Raw genomic sequence first — 22,853 nt, 5'->3', positions numbered from 1 at the left:
CCACACTATGCAAGCAGGCCATCTAACACTGATAATTTTACCCAGAACTCTGTGCAATACTGTAGTTCTTGGGCTCATGAGGTTACTAGCACTAACAAGTGACTGAAACAGGGTGTTGCTCTACGTGAAGTCAGCACTTGTGAAGCCATTACCAGTTTAACCATGAAGTGCAACAAACGCATTTTATCATTCCAGCAGTCTACCCTCTCTTACAACTTCTGCATTCATCCTTTTAACATGCCAGTCATTCTCCTTGGGCACATTATGTTGCTGTTGTCACCATATCATGGTGAGAAGCTCAAATGCTACTAGGTTAATAGGGTATTGCTGTGTTCAAAGTTTTATAAGTAAAAGAAATATGTCAAATTGTTATAATTTGACCACACTAAAAGATTTGTAACTTAATTGACTATCAAAATTTTGAGAAAATTCAACAAAGTCAGCAACTACTTTAATTGGCTACCTTACTGCCTAATATTTATTTATAAAAGCAGTCTAACTCAGCCATATACAATAGCTAAATGACACAAACATAAACCAGCTTGAATATAACAACAATAACTTAAATGTTAGCGGGCATTTTAGCTAGCTATGTTAGCCAGGTAACTTACCTATATCTAATATCTGCCAGCCAGAATATGTAGCTAAGTTAACTTATCCCTAGCACTAACAGTGGCTAGCTATTCTTGTGTATTTTGCTTATCTATTAAAATGTCCCTATTATATTTATCAAAACCTTTAATGCCTCCTCAAAAGGTTCTGTCATTGTACACAAGATAACTCCCTTTTTTCATTGTAAAGTTGTAAAAAAAAATACAAGGTAGCTAACACTGGTGTTAGCTGGCAAACATTAACTTTAGCAAACCATGTTAACCATAATTTAGCTAGAAAAGATACATAACATTAACACAAGCCAACTTTAAGCTAACTATTATAAGTGTAAAAGGCAAACACTGATGTTAGCTAGCCATGTTAGCTGGTTAATGTACCTAGATGAGTTTTTGAAATGACACTGGGCTATGTTAGCCAGCTAATTTTAGCATTTGCTAGCTAGCTAAAATGTTATCTGCTAAAGCAGTATATTTCAAACAAAAAAAAGAGCATTTAAAACAAAATAAATTAATTTTTAGTGAGTAATGTTTACATGAATTCAAGCTACATGAATATAACAGTCTTTAGCTTGCTTTCTTAGCCAAAACTTGGCAAGATAAGATAGACATTATCGCTAGTCAGTAGAAGAGTTATCTAAATGAGACTAAGCTATGTTAGCCAGCTAAATGGAAAACATTTCCATATTTTGCTTTGCTATGAGGAAAAACAAATTCCTTATTCTGTTTTTGTAAGGTTTGAATACCTCTTCAAAATGGATGAGTTGTTGTAGGCTAGCTAAGGTAATTTTTCCCTCTATAAATTCATTAAATTGACAAGCTACCATTAACATTAGCTAACTAACACTGAGGTTATCTGTCAAACATGAAGTTTAGCTTGTCATATTAGCAATAACTTAGCTAGATAAGCTAATTGACACTTGCATAAGCCAACTTTAATACAAGCAAACTCACACTGATTTTATCAGGCATACATTATCCTGTTAGCCAGCTAACTTACCTGTATGAGTTAACTAAAATACGCTAAGGTAAATTAGCAAGCTAAGAAATAGATAAGTTGATAAAATGACTCCAGCATTGACTGGCTGTTTTTGGTGTACTTTCCTATCCATTAGTAAACAAATTCCTTACTATATTGGCCTGAAACTTTAATATCTCATCAAATTAGATATATTAAAGTACTTTTTGGTAATTGAATGGTAGTTAACATTAGCTAGCTAACATTGTTTGGCAAACATTAGCTTTAGCTAGCCATATAGGCTAAGGCTATATTAATGATCAAATGAAATAAATCCTTTTAGAATTTTATCTTAATACATACTCTTTTAAGATTTTTGTAGAAAAGGATTTAATGAGTATTTTCTCTACACTTTAAAGATGTTACAGTTTTGTAAAACGTTCCATATATAAAGTGTAAATTGAGTTTTGTCCCTGTATATTCATACATATTTTTATATTTCTTACATTCACACAGATTGTAACCTTGAAAACAGCAATCAGGCATAATTTGTACAAAGGCCTTTGAGCCCCCCAAACTAACTGCAACATAGAGGGAAAATAACCACTGTGCAGTATATTCAGCAAAATCTGCAAGTGTACAAACCATGGACTTAATACAGCCTAAACATGTTGTTTTGTAATGCAGCAGTAAAACAGCAGCCACAGCTGGGTGGAGGTCTACATGGTTGTCGCAGATGCAAAGCGTTTGTTTGTAGGTTTTTCCCGTGGGGCTTGTCCTTGTGTGATTCATGTGTGTTTTCATGCTTTGACTTTTTTGGAGAGTGTTGACCCCTTTTACAAACACTTTCCCATCCACATCTGTTTGTGTGTGCACTCATGTAAATGTGCGTGCGCAGACCTTGCTGGACCATTTGCGCGCCTCCTGGTGGAGAGACTGGGCAGCTGCCAGAATGGGTTGATTGACAGGCTGGTTGGAGGGCATCATCAGCAGTTCTGGCTCATAGTCATCCTCACCATCAGTAAACTCATCTTCATCATCTACCTCCCTCTCCTCTACTGCCTCCTCATCCTCAGGCTGGTTTGGGCGAGGGTAGGGGAGATTGGCGATGGAGGTTGTAGGAGGGGGAGCAATTGGGATGGGAGAGGGAGGGAGGAAGGGAGGCAAAGGGTAGGGAAGAAGAGGAAAAAAAGGAGGAATATGGAGAAAAAAGGGAAGGAGAAAGCCAGGGAGGCATGGGAAAAGGAGGCATTTAGTACAGTATGGAAGAACAAAGGATAGGAGATTTTCAGGAAGGAGGAGGAGCAAATACAAGCATTGAGGAGGAAAAGGGAGAGCAGAGGTGAAACTGCACGCACAAGCAAAAATGGGAACAAGAGGAAGGGGAAGGGGTGCCATTTGGGGCTGGATGCAGGTGGATGATGTGCCTTGCTCTGAGGCAGTAGCTGAGTTGAAAGTTTGTAAAGCTTTTGCGCAGTCAAACAAGGTCACCCTGGTTTTTGAAGTGGAGTCTAGCAGTGTGCTTGAAGATTTAGAGTGAAACGTGTGGCTCGAGATAATTCTGACCGGCTTGCAGATACATTTAATAGAAATATAGATCATTAAACAGATAAGGAAATGTGAAAAGGTATAGAGGGGAAATGATGAGCCCTCCAAAGACAGGAATAGGGCAGTTTATCTGGCAGTTATCCACTGTTACACAGAATAGTGGCTCCTATAGAAAGTTCTTATGCACAATAAAACAATCAGACACACATACACAACAAAGACACCAACAGTAATGATGTGTGCAAGGAAGAAAGGTGCAATGATTGCTCTCTACTACAACACTAGATTTAGCAAATCGAGAGGCTGGATTGTCTCACCACAGATGACTCTTTTTCTTCTTAGTTCATAGGAGTGTAAATGTATAAGGTTTTGTAAGTCTTAAGTTTTGTTTTCATCAAGCAGTTCATTTTGGTACGGTATGCAACCATTTGTATTTCCCCTGTAACGAAAGGTACCAAAAGAACCAAGCTGAACCATACTACTCTTTGGCACTCTTCTCCTGGTGTACAAAGCATACCTATCCCACCTTGAACAGTGAAGATAGACTCCCTGCAGCCCATTAATTGATTAAAGAATCATCACTTCCAGTGTAATTGCAGTGATAATGGAGAAATACAAGCCGTGCCATGTTTAGATATCTCATGGATTTCAAGAGAGCACACTATGCAATCTATATGGATGGATGTGATGCATAATAATCTACATGACCATCTCTCTTGACAATGATTCTGAACAATGGTGGAGTGTTAGAGAGCTGTGTCTGACAAAAACAAATCAAAATAAGCCACAAACTCTCTGCAGTGTTTTGTCTTTACTGTGCTGTTAACTGCATGTGTCATTTAATAGCATGATGTCGCTGAATAATGGCCACCTAAAAGCAGATGATCTTGAAATCATACATATCTGATGAGGTGAAAATGAAAACAGTATATCTTTTTACCTTCTTTGCTTGGACTGACCTTGCTCGACCACTTGCGTGCTTCATCGTGCAGCTGCCTTGCGGCCACCATCATGGGTTCGCTCAGCACCTCTCCAGCCTTCTGCTCTGGGAACTCCTCATCCTTCTCCTCTGGAGGAGGGGGTCGAGGTGGGGGCACCTCACCCTCTGGCAAGGGGGGCTTTGGTGGAGCCTGCTCATCGCTAACCTGGAAAATACACACAGACATATGACGCCAATAAAAACCCTGTTAGGGAACAAGGGTGAATTTCTCTAACTGCAGTAGGTTTGACAAAGTTTGTTTTCTCTGCTCTTAGTGTTGTTAATAAAGCCAGGCTTGTGGTTTAAGCCACTGGTTTATGTATTTATAACTGCTAACTTTAAATCATGAAAAAAGACCTCCAGATTTATTTATCGGACAGAGGGCTGTCCTTTTTAGTTAGTTTCCCACAAAGCATCTCCCCTAGAGCTGTCAGAAGATAAAGGTCACTACTGCCACTTTTTAGTAAGCATTTGTAAGAAAACAGTGGCTCATTCAATTATTAACTTTAGATTTGAGGAAGTACTGTATGTGTGGGTGAATATTTACATGGAGCTGGTCCAGGTCTGGTGGTGGAGGAGGGAAGTCAGGCTCCTGAGGCTGGAAGGCTTCTCTGACTTTTCCCACTGCTGCCAAAATCCTCAGACATGAGTCTAAGTAAGCCTTCTGCAGAGCTGCAGAGCAGAGGATGACGCATAAAGAGAGATAAAAGAGAATAAAGTCTGTGACTCTGTGCCATAATATATCCTGAACATGTGTTCAAACAGAGTTTGTTTCCACACCTTTATCTTGAATGTTTCCAGCCACAGCCTTAGCATCCATCACCATTGGTGAGATGGTGTGTGAGAGGATGTCCGACGCATGCTTTACTGTGTCTCTGAACCGAGGATCCTCAGAGTTTTCCACCTCCCTCTTAGCCACCAACAGGACCCGGTTAGCTCGTCTTGCTATGCTTGTTGCCCCGGCAACAAGCATTTGGGGCTGAACATTCGCCATGGCAACTCTGCACTTGTCTATGTCTTTCTTTATCGCCTCCTCGGATGCATCGAGCAGAGATTTGGTGTCGATGGCCTCATCCACCAGACCTGAGGCAACAAACACAGATTCATCTTTAAATCCTTGCAAATCTGCAGTGTTTTCATTAAAGTTTGGACATCACTTTGATATTTAATTTAAAACTGTAAATAAATCAAGAGATAATCCCTACCAGTGAGCCTCTCCACGTTGTCGATCCACTGATTCTTCATGGTGTCAAAGTGCTCATATGCCGCTTTATTTCCTGGATTTTTCAGCAGGATCCGAGCAGCTGAAGTCACCTGAGCATGCAAAAACAGTAACACTCAGTCTGTGTTTAACATATTGTGCAACCTGTACATGTTATCGGTGTATGCAATCATGTAAATCAGGGTGCAAAGACAACAGTAGCACCTGTGGTGTGAGCTCCCTGGCATGTTTCACAGCAGCATGTATACCCTCTACTGTGCTCTTATTGGCTGTTCCCACGGCTGCAGCTTTTTCTGCAGTCGCCCCAAGACGACCTGCGTGGGCCTCGAAGTTTCCTGCACGCTCCTCAAAAACCTACAGCAAATATTAAAATGTTAATCCTGAGAATGTAGAAACAATGTCCGAATAGTGAGCTATTTGTAACCAGGACATGCTCTTTGTGTGTCACTTACCTCAGCTCTGTTGGGGGCATCAGGGGGGGCAGTCGCAGCCACAGCCAGCAGCTTCACAGGTGTGGTGGTGTCACTGAAAACATCAGATACTTCCTGGGTCATCACCTCCTGCATGTGCTGCCTCAGGTCCTGTTTGAAGCAGGGAGAGTGTCATAATCAGTCCACTAGGGGGGGCGCTGCACCAATACTTTGATCTTCAGTACAATCAGGCTTGTTCAGTTACTTTTGGAAAAGCACGATTTGAAAAAGATGCATTTACCATCAACTTTTTACATTCATTTTCCAATGGTTAAAACTTATTGACTAAATATGTGTTGCTGTATGTAGTAACCATAACTGAAATAGACTGTATATCTTACAAATGACAATCTTAACAATGATAATAGAGCTTAAGTCAGCTCTTTAGAGCTATATTAACAGCATAGAAAGTAGCGTATCCTACTTGAAAAACATAATTTTTTAAATCAGTATTTATTTCACACTTTTCTTGGTCTTATGTTTAGTTTATAGCAATGGTCAAAAGGCAAATTTGAATTTAAAAATGTTTGATTGCTGATTCTTCCCACTAAAAAAATCACTGGTCTGACCATCAAATAGGACTACTATAAATGCATATGCATGACGCCTCCATATATCAACCTATGAATGAACATTTTCACTGTATGTGCAACATTTCTTTCACATAAATATCACAATAATCTTCTTTTTTTTAAATATTGTGTTCCTCTCTGTTTGTTAGAAGTGACGTATGGAGACTTTCTGTGGCAGTAGTCAGATAAGAGTGGTGGTTTTAGTAATTTGGAGGCCTCAGACAAAGACCAGTATGAGCAGTGGCATAGTGATCCCTGTAGAAGTGGGTATACTCCAAATTTACACAATTTTTCTAGTGTATGCTCTTTATTTAGAGGTGGGTATAAGACTAAAAAATAAGTGGGCATACTTCGTATAGTCTGCACTGCACCACTGAGGATGAGGCCTTCCCCATTTAGCTAAAAACAATCATATCAGGTGAACAAAATATTTTAAAGTATCTCTTCTGATCTAGCAAAGTCTAAAGGGAGCTTCCTCATTATTTATGCTTGATATGAAACATTTTGGGGGGTTTTTAAGGGGCTTAGATCTTAATGTTAGGGCCAAGGGTCCTAAGTAAATCCTGGACATAAACCTTGTAGTTTTTACACACCTATAAAGACTATGTCTTCAGGTCCGTTAGGTTTTCGTTCACACTGCAGTTAAAAGTGACCCAAATCTGATTTTTCTTGCTCATACACGACTCTGATTTTTGTCAGACAGCGTGAACAGCACAAGTCACATTAGATCTGATCTTTTCGAATCACATTCAGGCCACTTTCATATGTGGTTCTAAATCAGGTATCTGATCTTTTGGAGTTCAACTGCAGGGTGAACAGCTTCACAAAAAAAAGAGCATTAAGGCCTGCAGTGTGAATGTAGCCCCAGAGAATGAAGCCCAGGGCAGTTGCCTACTTTTACCTGATAAAGACAGTAGAAGATAAGTGCTTTTTCATTTTTTCCCTTTCTTAGCATACAGGAAGTGTCTGTTGTTTCTGCAGTAAGCAGCCTGGGTTCAGATCTAGTCATCTTTCCTGTATATCCTCCCTGACTGTTCAATTCTAACCACTGTCTTATCTCTCAAATAAAGGCACAAAAAGACCCAAAAATGAGAATAACATAACTGGATTATGTCTCTTCTCGATATTAAGGGTTTTTGATTTTGGACCATTATTTGTTTAATCAACTCAGTAAATTTGCTGCAAAGTAGTCATTTCCTTTTGCAGCAGTGTATTCATTTATTTTATTTTTTAAAAGATTTATTTTTTTGGCCCATTTTTCAACCTGCACTGTTTTTGAATTTTTGCCCTGTTTTTCTAAATGGACACCATTTCGGAGTTGAACAATTACCCTTACTATCCACTGCCTACAAGCAACTAAAAAGGCCAAGCACATGGGTTTTTATTCAAGCTGGTCTCCTGCAGTAGGCCTGCACCACCAGAGACTTTAAAAATGTCTCCTGAATATCAAAAAGCAACAAACTCCTCACATCTTTCAGAACCCATAGCTGCCGGCTAATCCCAAAGAGTCCCAGGTGCTGCTTTGGCTCTCTCTCCATCCATCAACAGTCTGACTGAAGGAAGAATTAACTTCCAAATCCTAACAAGGGCCAGCATGGTCCCTGTTGGGAAATAATCTTAGAGGCAGAACCCTCTTTATAACTGTCAAAACCATTACTGGATACAAGAAAGGCTTTCATTATTTCAGAAAACCTACTTCATAGGAAATCACAGCAAGTATCATAATAATACAACCATCTATGCAGAACAATACCACCTACATCCATCTGTGTTAAACAATTTACTCAATAAAAGAGAATAATAATGAAGAATATGTCTTTCCACTGACTGTATCACCCTGTCTGCATTCTCCTTTGGCAGCTAAGACTGTTGACCTATCTGTCAGGTTACAAGAGGCAGGACCCGAGATAGATCATTGCTTTAAAGAATTCAAATAGGAGCCTGGGTGAACTTCTTTCATTGTACTATGAATTACCTCTTTGTGTTTGAATAGTAGCTGCACAACCTAGTGGTGTTTAGACACAAGCTTTGATTTATTCATAAACTCATGTGCATTTAAGAGTCTGCTGATCTACCTTGAGGCTGTCCTGCAGTTGTGCAGCTGTTGCTCGAGCATGAGGAGCCTCAGCTTCGCCCCTGCTGGCCATGTCTGCCAAAGAGTTCATCAGACCCTCTGTTCGGTCGCAGCGTCCAATCATATCCTGTCTGTACGGACCCAATAGGCCTCCTGCCAGCCGCTTCCCTTCTCCAACCATCCCTCTGATCGCTGCCTGACCTGAGAGGAGACACAGGGAGAGAGACACTTATAAATCACCTCTGGATATTAAACATCTGCTCAGTTCCAGATTAAACAATTACCTTATTTAGACCTGAATGTGGTGTTTATTACGAGGAAGTCTTTTTGCACTTATAAAGAGTAATAAAAATGACCGCTGGCATTTGATGATGCATGCTGACATAAAAGTTTCAGACAGTAATTAAGAGGTTTAGTCATATCTTAAAGAAAATAACAGTTTTCCGGTACCTTCGTGCCATTGTAGTATCTCACACTCTGCTCCCATAAGGAAGCATGAGAGAAAACAGGAAACAATCAAAAGGCGGAACAGGAAAAGAGCAACAGATATCAGAAAAACTACACAATGAATGATTAAGTCTGCCGGATTATTCATTCTGTGATTCATTCATGAGAAACCTTCCTGTGGGGATTGAAGGAAATAGCATCAGTCTCTTAGTAAAGTCGTTTCTGTGCCAACCACCAACACAGAGAAATCCCACTGCATGCAAACTTTGGCAGAGAAAATTAACACTCATTTGCACTCATTTTGTCTATCAGACTGCTGATTTGCTGCACAAAGCATGCTGGGATACTAGCAACACAGACAAAGAAGGTGGTGCAATAAGAGGGAGAAAAATACTGATAAATTCACATATTTCTCTAGACAGGTCAGACTAGGCTATCAGATCTGCTCAAATACAACTGCAATCAGGTCTTACAAGAAGAGGCCTTATGCTATGATAGTTTTACCATATTTGATCAACTGCCAAGTACTTTTCCCCAAATAATATCTTAAAAAATCTCTGACATGTATGATTGAAATATGTTAAATCTACAACACTGCCACAAAGCTTACTAGTATTAGAGGCTGAGTTCAGAGCAGAAGTTCTGCATATGGGCTTTTCCTCTTTCACTGATACATGTCATATTCAATTATCTTACCATAACTGTTTCTGCACTGTTATACTTTTATAACAAGGCACAAAATTATGATGGCAGACAAGGGCAATCACTGTGAAACAGACTGAAAGGCTCCCATAAAACTAAACAGGCTTTGGATACAGAAATGCTGCACATTGCAGGCTAGCACTTTATATTTTTACATAATATCCACCAGCATTAAAAGTCCAAAGTAAATGTCATAAAAAATGCACTGCAAATGAAGGAACATACTGTAAAAGGGTAAAACAGTAGCAGATGCATGTTCAGCACTTCTATTGTGATGGTTGTAAATGCAGCATTTTCACTTTGCAGGTTTTCTTAGTTGGTACATTTTGATTTTGCATTGTTTGTTAAATTTGCAGCACAACACTTTTGCTGTTAAGATCATTTGTCTTTTTCCAGTCATTACATTTGCTTTGGACTCTTTACAACAGTAGATCAAGCAAGAGAATCAGCATCTTTCTGCACAACTGTACTGTTGACCAGGAATTGTAAAAACAGAACAAAACAAAGCTAATGTGACTGACAAGGCCAACTGCTCTGCAGCAGCCCTAATGATTTCCACTGGGAGAAAGAGTCTGCAGATTCAAAAATGATGTAAATAAAAACAAATCTAACAGTAGAAATGTGCTGCAGATGACAGAATATGCAGGCTGCTGGTAGCTTTGCAGTTATGTCTGCATGCCCCGTGTTCAGAGGCTGTAGTCCTTGAAGTCCTCTCCTCTGGCAGGAGGCTGAGGTCCATCAGGACCAAAAGCTCCCACCAAAAGAACACTTTCTTCCCCACTGCTGTCAGCCTCATAAACAGTACTCCACAACACCCCACCCCCACCCCCCCCCACCCCACAACACCCCCCCCCCCTTCACAGACTCTCACTGAACCCAAGAACCAGCAGACAAAAATAATGCATGTTTAAACAGACTCTATGCATAACATCTGTGGTTCTCAAACAATGTGACACTTGAGGCAAGTTTAGGTGTGCTGTAGGAATTTTTACAACCATATGTTATTACCACAACCACCCAACAAGTAAAGATATTTCAAAACATATTAAAAAGGCTATTTTGCATGGATATGCACATGGTGGGTTTTGAGGTTTTGGATTGATTTTAGATGTGCCATGGGCAAACAGAGTGTGAAATCCACTGTGTTACATGACTGCACACTGTACTTATCTCTTTTGCTTACAACTTCACACTGTGCATGTAATAGTCCTGTAGAGAACTGCACTACAACCTAATCACCAGCATACATGCACATCTGTACAGTTTCTCATTTTGGACATTTGTGCATGCTTTTGTGTTGTTTAAACTGTATTTTATATTCTTATTTTGAAACTAAACCATACCTGGCAATAAAACTTAATCTAATTGTGATTTAGATTGAAGTGGGTAGCCTGGGTTTGGGGGTGGAGCCAGAAGTGATACATATCCAGGGCTCAGCCTAAACTTAAGAGGGTCCAGGGCCATGCTTTGCAAAAAAAATCTGCTTATCAGACAGTTATTTTCTCTTCATGTAAGCAATTTTAAATACAAATCTAGATTTTAAAATGCTAAAAAAACTGGCAATGGACAAAAATGATACAGTTCCAGCTGAAAGAAACATCCTTTAGAACAGTGTTTCCAAAGAACAGTGTATAAACTACTTAATAACTGCTTTATCATGGTTTTAGTCAATATTTGCAAATCTAATTTTGGCAGCCTCAAAGCAGAAAAGCCTTGCGCCCCCCTTAAGATCTTGGGGCGTAGGAACCATGCTTAAGAATGTCTTCTTTTTTTAAAATCCAACTGCTCTGAAAGTGTCTTCCTGAAATTATCTTACAACATGTTGCAGAGCAATACATTTTTACTTCTACCTCCAAAAAAAGTTAGAAATAGTTAATTTTTTTAAGTCATTACTTAAGTAGAATAGAAATTTAGCACAAAAGTTTACAATTGGAACTATTCATCTTTTAAAAAGGAACATGAATGCAAAAAAAGGGTCATAATCAAGCTCTAAAGGCTGATTTATACTCTACCCTTGTACGAAATTGGATCTATGTGTTTTAAAGGTTACAACCGTCATTGCCCTCATTCTTGGGTGCATGTTATGTTGGAGTGGACATTGAAAAATGAATCCACAAGAGGTCACTGTTTCTCACAGAGCCACGTTGACGCTGCTCTATCTGTCCCAAGACTGAACAAAGAACGGTCCATCCTCTGCTCAGTTGTTCTGTAGTAGTTGTCTGTCTTTGTCCCTGTTAGACGAGCTAACATCATTGATATGTCTGTATTTTCTAACAACTCACTCAATATTCAGTGATATCTCCTCAGAAAACTTAATTAAGTTCAGCTTTTTTTTCCTCATATTATGCTTTTTCTTTGTTCTGGGTTGAACTGGGAACCACGATCGGCCTCGATATTGCTGTGTTTGGCCTGTATTCGTAAGCTTCAAGAGACCAGACGAAAAAAAGGCAAAATGAATGCAAAGTACTGACAGAAAGGTCCGTCTGTATCTGTATGTATTTGAAACGTAGAGCATAAACGAGCCTTTAGAAGTTAAGAAAGTCTAATTTTTTTCTTTTAACTTACAAAATTAATTTTCACGTAGTGATTAGCAGGATCATTATCATCAGTCATTAGGGTTCATTATCATCTGTTTATTTTTGCATATATCTGCCATGACACTCAGCAGCAAACATACTTTTACCAAGCTTAAAAATGTTGGGCTTTTGAGAAAAAAGTCGGAGTCTTAGCCCAGTAAACCAACTCATCCAAATCTAGTTTTTGGTTCTATTCCTGCATATCATTCTAGATTCTCCATCTGTCTTTGATTGCTCACTATATCCACTGTCCTATCTCTAAAATAAATGCCCTGTAAAAGCCCCAAAATGAATGAATGTGACATATACATTCTGACATACTAGCTAATGCATATCAGCACATCTGATGTGGTACATAACTGGATTGTTTTTAATCTTTTGCAGGTTTTATGAGTTTGTGTGTTTCTGAATTTTTCAGCACAGTGCATTTACTGTCATTGTAGTTTGTTTTTTTTTGTGGCCCGTTTATTTGTTTCAGTTGTAGTCAATGCTTCAGATTTTTAACATGATTTTCAGCCTGCAGTGTTTTTGAATTTTCATCCTGTTTCTCTCAGTGGAAACCATTTGGGGAGCTGCAAAGCGCCTGCCCTTGTCAGCCGACCCTGCGCCTGCCCACATCAACTAGAGAGGCAGATCAGATGGGATTTTATTAAAGCTGGTCTCTTGTCAGAGAGGTTAATACTTGGTCCCCTGCAGTAGGCCTGCACCATCAGTGACTTTAAAAATGTCTCTTGAATATCAAAAATCCACAAACACCTCACATCTTTCAGGACCCCAAAGCTGCTGGCTAATCCCACAGAGTCCCAGGTGCTGCTGTAACCACTTTCACTCTCTCTCTTTCTTCATCATAAATACTCTGGCTGAGGGCATGGAAGGTCACTGAGGTTATTTTTGGGCAGAACCACTACATCATCCCGTCACCCTCCCTCCCCAGCTCACCTATTCCTCTGTCGTCCACTCCGGGGTTGTTCACCCAGCGCAGGGCCTGCTCCATCTTACCCTCCAGGGTGACGGCAGGTTTTGCCGGTCTCATGTTGGCTACAGCACGGTTGGTTTTGGACTGCAGGGTCAGCAGGGCTGCGCCGATCTGCTTTGCTAAAGCACGGGCCTCGGGACTGTCACCTTTACCCCTGAGACAGACAAAGATGATTTAAAGGAGGGACAGAAATGTGCCGATATAGACCCAAAACCCAGGGGTTAAGGTTAAAACGCAAACCCCATCATAAAGGAAAATACCACTTTTTAATTCCTTATTGTCCAAATCTGTGTTTTCTGAATGAAGAGGTACAAGTTCAAGTATTTTTATGGGCAATAAATGCTGTCAAATGAAGAAAATATGTATATTTAATGGTTTCTAATTAACTGGCAGCATAAAAACTTCCTTCCTGTAAAGGATATATGTTTACATCTTTTGAAGTAGGTGCAGAATTAATTTAGTTGTCTTGGGCAGTCCTTATAATGCCAAAATGTGTTTCTATATCTAAATAAAATATGAGTATTTAAGTTTTATCTTTCCTTAGCATGTAAATGTTAAAAAAAATCCCTAAAATGTTTTTCTTTTTAAGAATTAAGTCCCATTTTTTTTTTTTTTTTAAGTTTTAATGTAAAATTTTCATTTGGATTGGGACAACACTAGGGCTTTTGTTAAGCTTTGTCATTTTTGTCTCTGCTTTCCTTTTATGGCCATCACTGCAGTTGAAATGAAGAGGAGAAATTTATATTCTTCATGGTGACTCATCGTCCTGTGATTCACTGAACTGCAGTACCATCTTAACTGCCGTAAAGCAACTAAACCGGACTGAATCAACATGAAATTCAGCAACAAGTACTAGGAATTCAGTAGTATTTTCCTTTAGAGTCTACCATGTTTTGATCCTCAAAGACCCCAAACACCCATCACACCATACTGAAACAGTTTAAAACCTTATTGGAGGACTGATGCCCAGGGTGGACAGGCAACAACATATTTTCCAGGCAGGTAAAATATGCCACCTATTGGTTGTATGAGGTTGCAGTTTGAGCCTAAAAAAGAGGGTCTAGGAATTATTCTGAGCATTGAAAACATCATTAGTCATGCATGTTTAAGAGTGGTGAAACATCGTACTGTCTGCGCAGCTCCATGAGTCTGGCGGTGAGGCCTGCGATCTCACTGATGGAGCGCAGGATGTCGTCCCTCTCTTTGGGGTCTTCACAAAGATCAGCGATGCGTTTGGCCTCTGCTAGCAGCGCTCTGATGTTCTCCTCCCCCTCAGGACCGCCATTAGGATCGGCCAGCCAGGCCTGAAATATGGAGAGATATAGTTTTAGTTCAATTCTAATGAATGTGCAAAGAAGGGGTGCACAAAAAACACCACAAAAAACTAAAAAAGATAGTATGCGTTCTGTATTTTCAAGCATTTATCTTCTGTTTTTAACAGCTTACACTTTGAATAATGTAGAGGATAACTAAACAGATTGATGGGTAAAAAGATGGAGAAGTGGTTGTTGCTGCAGCTACAACCACATCAAAGATCCCACATCTAACACTGAAGATAACTACATGGTGGCTACATGCCTCCACAATATACAATTACCACACAGTGAAAGCACAGTGGTGGTTCATGAAGAAGCGATGGGGTGGTTTCTATGGTAATGTTATGAAAATGCATCAACACTGTTAGTACTCTATGTGACAGGTTTATTACAGGGGAGCTGGAAGTGATTTATGGTTGTTCACAAACCTCACTGGTAAACAGAGTTACATCAGGACAGAGGATCAAGCATTTAAGAATAACAGCAACTCAGTCCCGAAGCAGAAGAGTGCGTAAAATCACAAAGCTGGGTCAACAACTGCTAAGGCCCATGGTGTTTAAAAGTTGCCAACGCTCTGCTGATTCCATAGCTGAAGAGTTCTGAACTTCCACTGGCATAAATGTAAGCACAAAAAAATGTGCTGCATGGGCTTCATGGAATGAGTTTCTAGAGCCAAGCAGCTGCATGCAAACCACAAGTCACAAAGTCCAATGCCAAATGTCGGATGGAGTGATGTGAAGCACACTGACACTGGACTGTGGGTCAGTGGAAACATGTTCTATGGAGTGGTGACTTGTGCTTCTCTGTTTGGCAGTCAGATGGGTGAGTCTGGGTTTGGCGGGTACAGAGAAAAGGTCTGACTGCACTGTACCAACTGTGAAGTTTGGTGCAGGAGCGATGATAGTACGAGGCTGTTTTCAGGGTTTGGGCTAGGCCCCTTATATCCAGTAAAGGGCAATCTTAATGCTTCAGCATACAAAGACATTTTGGACAATGCTATGCTTCAAACTTTTTTGGCAACAGTTTGAGGAAGGCCTCTTTCCTTTTCCAACATGACTGTGTCCCAGTGCACAAAGCAAGGACTATAAAGACATGGTTTTATAAGTCTGGTGTGGAAGAACTTGACTGGCCTGCACAGAGCCCTGACCTCAACCCCATCCAGCACCTTTGGGATGAACTGGAACAGAGATTGTGAGTCAGGCCGTCTCCTCCTACATCAGTGCCTGACCTCATAAATGGTCTACAGAATGAAAGGGCACAGATTCCTTCAAAAAACACACCAAAATCTTGTGGAAAGCCCAAGAACGAGTGGAGGCTGTTAAAAGGGGGGCCACCTCCTTATTAAAGTACAAGTATTTGAATCAGTTATTACAGTCCCTGTCTGTCATTATGTGCTGAATATTCATATGTGAAGAGGTGTAAAAATATAAGTACATGCACATTAATGAATATGTTTATAGAGGTTGATGTAAAATGAAGGGGAAGAGACTGACAGAGGGTAAATATAAAGCAGAGTGGAGGTCTCAGGGGTTAAAGTGGATTACTGTGTTGTTGTTGTTGTTGTTTTATCTGACCTGTGCAGCATCCAGCCTCCTGGCAATGGCCTGCTTGGCATTGATTAAAGCCTCCAGTCTGCGAGCAGCACTGTCCACTTTGCCAAATAACAAGTCTAAGCCCTGTGAGCACTGGCCTGCTCGCTGAACACACCCCGGGGTCGGGCCCTGGCCTCTGTAATGAAAGATAAATACACACAAAGCTGAAGCAGAATGACAAAATACATAAACATTGATTAAACACTGACCAGTAAAGAAAACAGCTTAACTTTCGTGATCTTAAAAGACTGGCTGTTCATATGAAGTGGATGTCACTTATTGTTTTATTGTGTAGAGTCGGTGTAGTTAATGCCTTTAAGCTGTATTTAAGCAGGGGACGACTCTACTGGTTGCATAAAGAAGTCCGACTGAATAAAGCAAAATTGATGTACTTCTTAGGTAACAACCTTCTTTACTCCAGTGTCATATTTATTTTGTAAAAATATGGCCCCATTTAGAATAAAAATGACTTTTATAGTAGTGTATAACACATTGTTGTCACAGGAGCCAGTCAGCCAGAACAGAAACTTCACAGTGTTTATTCAGCCTCTTGTCTGAATATGTTTATGATCTCTAAAGAACAGGAAAACTCAAGGCTTCAAAAGGAAATTCACAAACCAGTGGCTGATGTCAGAGTGACTATATTCATGAAAAGTCCATGCTCAAATGAACACGCTACCTGAGTCGTAGGTCTGCGACCTGGTCCGTCATCTGTCCCAGAGCCTTAGCTGTTGCCAGAATGTCTTTCCTCTCCTTCCCAGCACACAGTTCTCCCACTTTACCAGCTTCATCCAGAATCACACGCAGGGCCACCTCACCAGGGTCTCCTGAGGACGACAACGTACCAGAGCATGAGATAGTGGGAAGAAAGGGGTTGGATAAACCATCAATATGCTAATAAACTATCATCCTCACTCATGCAATGCATTTGTCCAAGAACTTGAGCCAGATAGTGATATTTCAACAAAACAGGTGCTCTATCTAATAAAGGACCAGGAACCTATAGAGATGATTCATTGGAGTCCTTTTGCCAGGAAAATCTTGAGAAGAAACTGGAGCAAACAAGTCACTTTATGCAACTTTATGAGGGGCAAAGGACTAATGTTTGGACATGAACTACATCTTCATCAGAGTCAAAGAACAGAGGTGTGATTAAAATAGTTAAACACCTTCCTCACAGAGAGTCAACACTGATTGATCGCTCAAATAGATACTTCCATTATAAATGTGTCACTCCAAACCATTTTCCTTGTTCATAGGGACATTTATCGTCTCATCTCCAATCATATTGTATTGTCTCATATCATGTTGTCTTGTATCTCACTGCATCACATCACATCCTACTGCACGGTGACATACTGTGAGTCCACTCCTAATCCTATGGGACATTATCTTTAAAAGCTAGTTTGTTGTTTCAGCAGAAAAATCCAGTTACCTGGCTGTCCATGAGGGTCTTTGAGCCAGCTTTTAGCCTGCCCCATCTTTGACTCTATCAAAGCCAGAGATCTCTTCAAAGCCTCCATATCCTGAAGAAAAGAGAACACACAGCTTTGTGTAAGGCTTTGTCAAAACAGGAACAAGAACACAGCTTTACATCTGACCTTACTGACCTTTGTTGGTTTTTTATCAACCAGTTCATCACTGATCTAAAGGATTATACTGGACTTTAACATGATGTGTCAGGAAGAGAGTGACTATATTTCATAAGTGTTTACTGTGAGAGAAACCAAAGAAAATATGGAGAACATAATCCCTCCAAAACACTGTGATTTTCCTATCTAGCTCTTTTATTAGAATATGTAAATCTTAAGAAATAGAAGAATCACACACTGTATTTTTGTTCTTGTGTGTAAAATGTAATCTCCCTAAACAGAGGGGTGCTGTAATTTTCAGAAAAACATCCCATAAAGGGGAATCGATAGATGGCTGTTTTGTTGAGGACTACTTTCAGAGGCAGTCTGATATAAATTTGCAACATCAAGAGCGCAGGATACTGTAGAAAGTATTGATTTAAATAATAACAGCTCCCGTGTTCAGCTTGAACCAGGTTTTAGCTACAGAATCATCACTTTTCTATCATTTAGAGAAAATTTCCAGCAATAATAAATATCATGTCATTATGTTATTTCAGCATTAACACAGTCAAATACTGGTTGAACCTGGCGACTGCTGCGTTAAAAGCCTGCGTTGTGAAGTAGAAATATTTTAGAAAGTCTGTGCAGCCTTAAAAGCTGGTATGTTGTTAAAATATTAATAACCAAAGATGAAGGGTCAATATGAAGCATTTTAAGGAGAATAACTGCTTCACTTCTAAAGCTCTTTCATGGCTCTCTAACAGAGAAAAGCATCTTTTTTTTCCAGCTGACTGGAGACCGAACCTCTTAAGTGAAACCGTTCAATACCACCATCTATTATGGATATGTCTGGACACCAAGCAGCTTATTTCTATAATTCATGACCCCAGAGGACAGTCATCATGTGCCAGCGACTCTCCCACACACTGACAGTAAGTGCTTATCACGGCTCACACATGAGGTTTGCAGTACAGCAAACACAAACACTCACAAACAGACAGGCCGTTGTCTGAGGCAGCTGTGCGCAGAGAAACATGCAGGGTTACAGGTTAGACAAGTGAAACACATCATAACTTTACCAGGAAGCTATCTCATGGCACATTCTCCAACCGATGTGCCAAAAACATTTCTAACAGTGTAAAAAGTCTGACAGTGCTAATGGCATCTCTATCCGCCTGTAAGCATCAGCAGCATGAGAAGGAAGATTACCATGAGCCTTCATGGCTTCAAATCTGCAGCAGTTATTGTTGAGAAGATGACTTAATAAAGAGATAGTTCAGATTTTTTAAAAGTGAGTTACTTCTCAATAGTGAATGCATTATGAACAATAGATAGCAAGTAGCATGATCCTTCATTTGTTTTTGTGCGTCTTTTCCGCTCAGATAGGACAGTATAGGAATCCAGCAGGGAGAGTGGGCAATGACACAAGGCAAAGAAGCCACAGGTCAGACTTGAACCTGGGCCACCTACTTCTTAGCCTATAGCCTCTATACACAGATTCAAACTAACCTTTAGGCCGTCAGCTCTTGCTTTGAGAAGCCGAGTATGAAAGCAAAGCTCTGTGCTGTTCTACACAGTGCTTTAGCCACTTTAAAAAGTCCCATCATGCCTTCACCATGCCATCAGACACCTGTCGATGCATGCACTGACTGATATCAGTTCAGCTTATAGGGTCAGTCATTAATGCATGAGACAACAAATACAAGAACATAAAAACTATGATGGAAAGGACATAAGGACGCAACAACATACACTTATGAAACAAAGAACAGAGGATTTATGTCTGATAGTTGATAGTTTTGGGAATATGTTTTATTTATTTTGTCCTTATGTGACCGAGCAAGGCCAATGGATTGGTCAGATTCTGTGTCTGATATCAGGCAGAGCTATATTGCAAAACTTCAAGCTGAAACACTTGTTCTCTGTCAGAGAATGGATATCATTTGCTGAGAAAAAGGCAGTACCTATTGGCATAGTTTAGCTGAAGCTTGTAAACACTGGTGACCGGTTAGGAGATTATCATGGATGCAGCTAACATGAACATTCATTTGATAAAAGAAGAGCAAATAACCACACTGAAAGATTCTCTTGGTGTTTTTGCTCTTCTCCTGACCAGCTTTGGCATGAATTTGATTTACTGAGTGTCTCTTCTGACAGCAAACAATAAGCCTGCCTGCCAAGCTCACACTATGTAGTTCCCTCCTCAGAGCAGCATATGATGTCTACGGCATAAGTTTTGCTGCTCTTATTGGCTTGTAATGAATGTGACAGGCAAAACTTATCCTACTGTATAGCAAAGCTCCCATCTGAACTGTTTGGGCCTGGTTAGAAAGTGACAGGACAAATCAGTGATGAAGGGCAGTACTTTCAGGTGCTGCAGAGTCGTGATGTAAAAAAGCAGCCGGTGCTTACATCACAGCCGGTGAAATTTTACTTTTAACTCATTTTTGCTCCTCATCACCCAATTTTCCAGTTTTTGTTGCGAGTTATTTTTGCCACTTTTATCTAATCTTTGTCACTTGTCCCAATTTTTGCCCCTTGTAATACATTTTTAGCTTCCCCCCCTTTTTTGTTTGCAACTTTTACCCATTTTCCAATTCTTTTTGCCATTTTCACCCAATTGTTGTGTCTTTTTCCCCATTTTCTTTTACTTTTAAATAATTTTCTGCCTTTCACCCTTTTAAAAAATGTTTTTACACTTGCATCCAATTTTGCCACTTCTGTTTGCCATTTTTAACCCATTTTGCTCCTCGTCCCTAATTTTTCTCACTTCTTTTTGCCATGCATTAAAATGTTTCTGCCACTTGTCTCTATTTTTGCTACTTTCTATCAATTTTTGTTGTTTTCACACTCTTTTGCAGATTTTGTAACTTTTTACCCATTTATCCAATTCTTTTGCCTTTTTCTGCCAATTTCAACCCAACTGTTACATCTCTTTTCCACTTTTAACTCATTTTTGCTCCTTGTCACCCATTTTTTTCTAATTTTTTTGCCAGTTCTTTTTGTCACTTTTACCTAATCTTTGTACTTGTCCCTATTTTTGCCCCTTATAATCAATTTTTTGCAGCCTTTCTTCTTTTGTTGCAACTTTTACCCCTTTTCCAATTCTTTTTGCCAATTTTAACCAATTTTTTGCAGATTTTTGCCCATTTTCTTCTACTTTTATCATAATTTTTTCTGCTTATCATATTTTTTAACAATGTTTTTCCACATGCATCCATTTGTGTCACTTCATTTTTCCACTTTAATTTTTGTTTTACCAATTTTGACCATTTTTTTTTTGCTTCTTTTTGCCACCTATTGCCGCAATTATCCAATTTTGCCACTCTTTGCCTCTTTTAACCCCATTTTTAAAAATTAATATCAATTAAATTGTCTCAGTTTTTTAAAGGCTGTATTGTATTCCTGCATAAATAAATGTTTTTTGTTGGTTTCTTAAGAGTGGTTATTATTTAGGTTAAAAATAAGATAAAGTTATCATGGCATTACTTTACATAGGACCATGATATCCCCAACCTCACTGGGCCCCCCACTTGGCTGGGCCCCAGACAGCTCTCCCTTTTATCCCCCCTTATTGGCAGCCTGGGTGCTAGCCCCTGTCAGGGGGACTCACCATGACTAGTATATAGTTGACTTGTTTGTGGTGCTAATAGCCTGCAATGTGGTGTTATCAAAGTTTTCACAACCTGGAGTTTTTATGTATGGAGACAGAGGAGGAAAGAGTACTAGACTACTGAACTGAAGACAAAGTAGAGTTACTTTGGTTTAAACTTACTTGGGTAGAAGAAAAATTACTGGTCTATTATTCTACTTAAGTAAAATTAGAAAGTAATTCACATAAAATCTAGTCAAACTACTGAGTAGCTATTTTTGATACCTAAAGGTTTTGTATAGTAAAATATGATCTAATATCCTTACCTTTATACCTTTTCTAATTCAAACACAAGATAGTGTTACCCTTCAGTGCAGCCAGATGATGCCAAAGCCAGTATCACTCAACAAAGCAGAGTGAAATTCTTCGTCATGCTGCTAAAATCTTTAGAAAAGTGAAGTTTCAACTGTTTCTGACTCCAAAAATGATCAGATGACATGAATAAATAGGGATTGGGATGTTGAGGGGCTGAGAAAATCATGATAATAAGATTGTTGGATGGAAAGATAATGGGGTGAATTTCTATAAAATACAGACACTATTTTAACTTTAAAAAGTTTCTACTTTGTCGTCGGGACTCTTTTAAGTGACGTACTTAGCTTAGCTCACATGTAGGTAACAGAGGCCATGCTGACTGCCATTTACTGCAGGTATGCACTATTAAGTAGTACCTCATAAAACTCCTTTAAAAATCAGAACTATCCCTTTAAAAACATCTACCAAACCTCCATCTGTTTCCAGCCATTTGCCTCAAATGGACATCTACAGACAAACAGATGAACATCGAACAGTTGAATGATGACGCATCTGCACTGAACATCATCACAGCGAGTAACAGTCAGTGGATCTATAAACACAGCACACACTGACGCTGTTAACAACCAGCATGACAGAAACGTATGTAAACACAAGGACGTTAATTCCTTCTCTTTGTCAACCACACATACACAGGTGCATGCTGGGAACTGCAGAGGGGGAGAGAAACAGGCTTACCTTCTACAGGGAGGAAAAGAATGGAAGAGAAAGGTAAAGAAAGAAAAAAGGAAAAAGAAAAACCAGGAGTTAAAGTAGTGAGCAAAAAGAAAGGTGGAAACAGAAAGAAAAGTGATTTTTTTTTAAAAGATAGATGTGAAAAGAGTTTGTGTCTGTGTAGTGTCTGTGTAAACAGGCAGATACAATGCAGAAAGTGATCATCTGATTCAAATATGTGAAGATTTTCTGGTTGTTTTTGGGGGGATTTGGGATGTAAAATAATTTAAGGAGTTAAAATGTGCAGCAGGCCGTACCTTATTGGCCCAGGCGTCTTCGTCCCACGTGGTGAGCTGTAACACTCGGATGATTTCGTTGATTTCAGCGCTCATCTTTTCAAAAGTAAACCTTCTGTTCCTCTCTGCCTCCTCGACACCGGCACCTCGACTGCTCTTTGTAGCCACAAAAATCTTTATAGCTAAAGACAGAAACATTGAGGTAATGAATGCAATAGTAACATCGACTCCCCCATTGTGTAGTTTCAAAACAGATGCTCTGGTTAAACCAATATAATCTGTGTCCAATCAAGTTTTGAAAATACGTCAATGGCTTTGCAGT

At 39.6% G+C, this 22,853-nt stretch overlaps 1 protein-coding gene across 2 annotated transcripts in view; it reads right to left on the bottom strand.

Moving 5' to 3' along the window:
- LOC121511412 (vinculin-like) overlaps positions 1-22,853 on the bottom strand; it is a 57,900-nt gene that overhangs the window by 6,830 nt on the left and 28,217 nt on the right. The window contains exons 6-20 of one of the 2 annotated variants that reach the window (XM_041790080.1): positions 22,553-22,713; positions 22,260-22,262; positions 17,476-17,566; positions 16,720-16,867; positions 16,023-16,176; positions 14,261-14,436; positions 13,096-13,286; positions 8,433-8,632; positions 5,768-5,896; positions 5,520-5,669; positions 5,299-5,407; positions 4,874-5,176; positions 4,641-4,765; positions 4,074-4,259; positions 2,467-2,643 (exon numbers count right to left, since the gene is read on the bottom strand). In XM_041790080.1, the coding sequence (XP_041646014.1) occupies positions 2,467-2,643; positions 4,074-4,259; positions 4,641-4,765; positions 4,874-5,176; positions 5,299-5,407; positions 5,520-5,669; positions 5,768-5,896; positions 8,433-8,632; positions 13,096-13,286; positions 14,261-14,436; positions 16,023-16,176; positions 16,720-16,867; positions 17,476-17,566; positions 22,260-22,262; positions 22,553-22,713 (2,303 nt within the window). The remainder of the gene's footprint in view (positions 1-2,466; positions 2,644-4,073; positions 4,260-4,640; positions 4,766-4,873; positions 5,177-5,298; positions 5,408-5,519; positions 5,670-5,767; positions 5,897-8,432; positions 8,633-13,095; positions 13,287-14,260; positions 14,437-16,022; positions 16,177-16,719; positions 16,868-17,475; positions 17,567-22,259; positions 22,263-22,552; positions 22,714-22,853) is intronic. The other variant, XM_041790081.1, reaches the window with a different exon arrangement.

The sequence above is a fragment of the Cheilinus undulatus genome, linkage group 6, assembly GCF_018320785.1.
Source record: "Cheilinus undulatus linkage group 6, ASM1832078v1, whole genome shotgun sequence".
In the NCBI taxonomy this organism is placed as follows: domain Eukaryota; kingdom Metazoa; phylum Chordata; class Actinopteri; order Labriformes; family Labridae; genus Cheilinus; species Cheilinus undulatus.
This window is presented reverse-complemented; position numbering and strand designations above follow the sequence as displayed.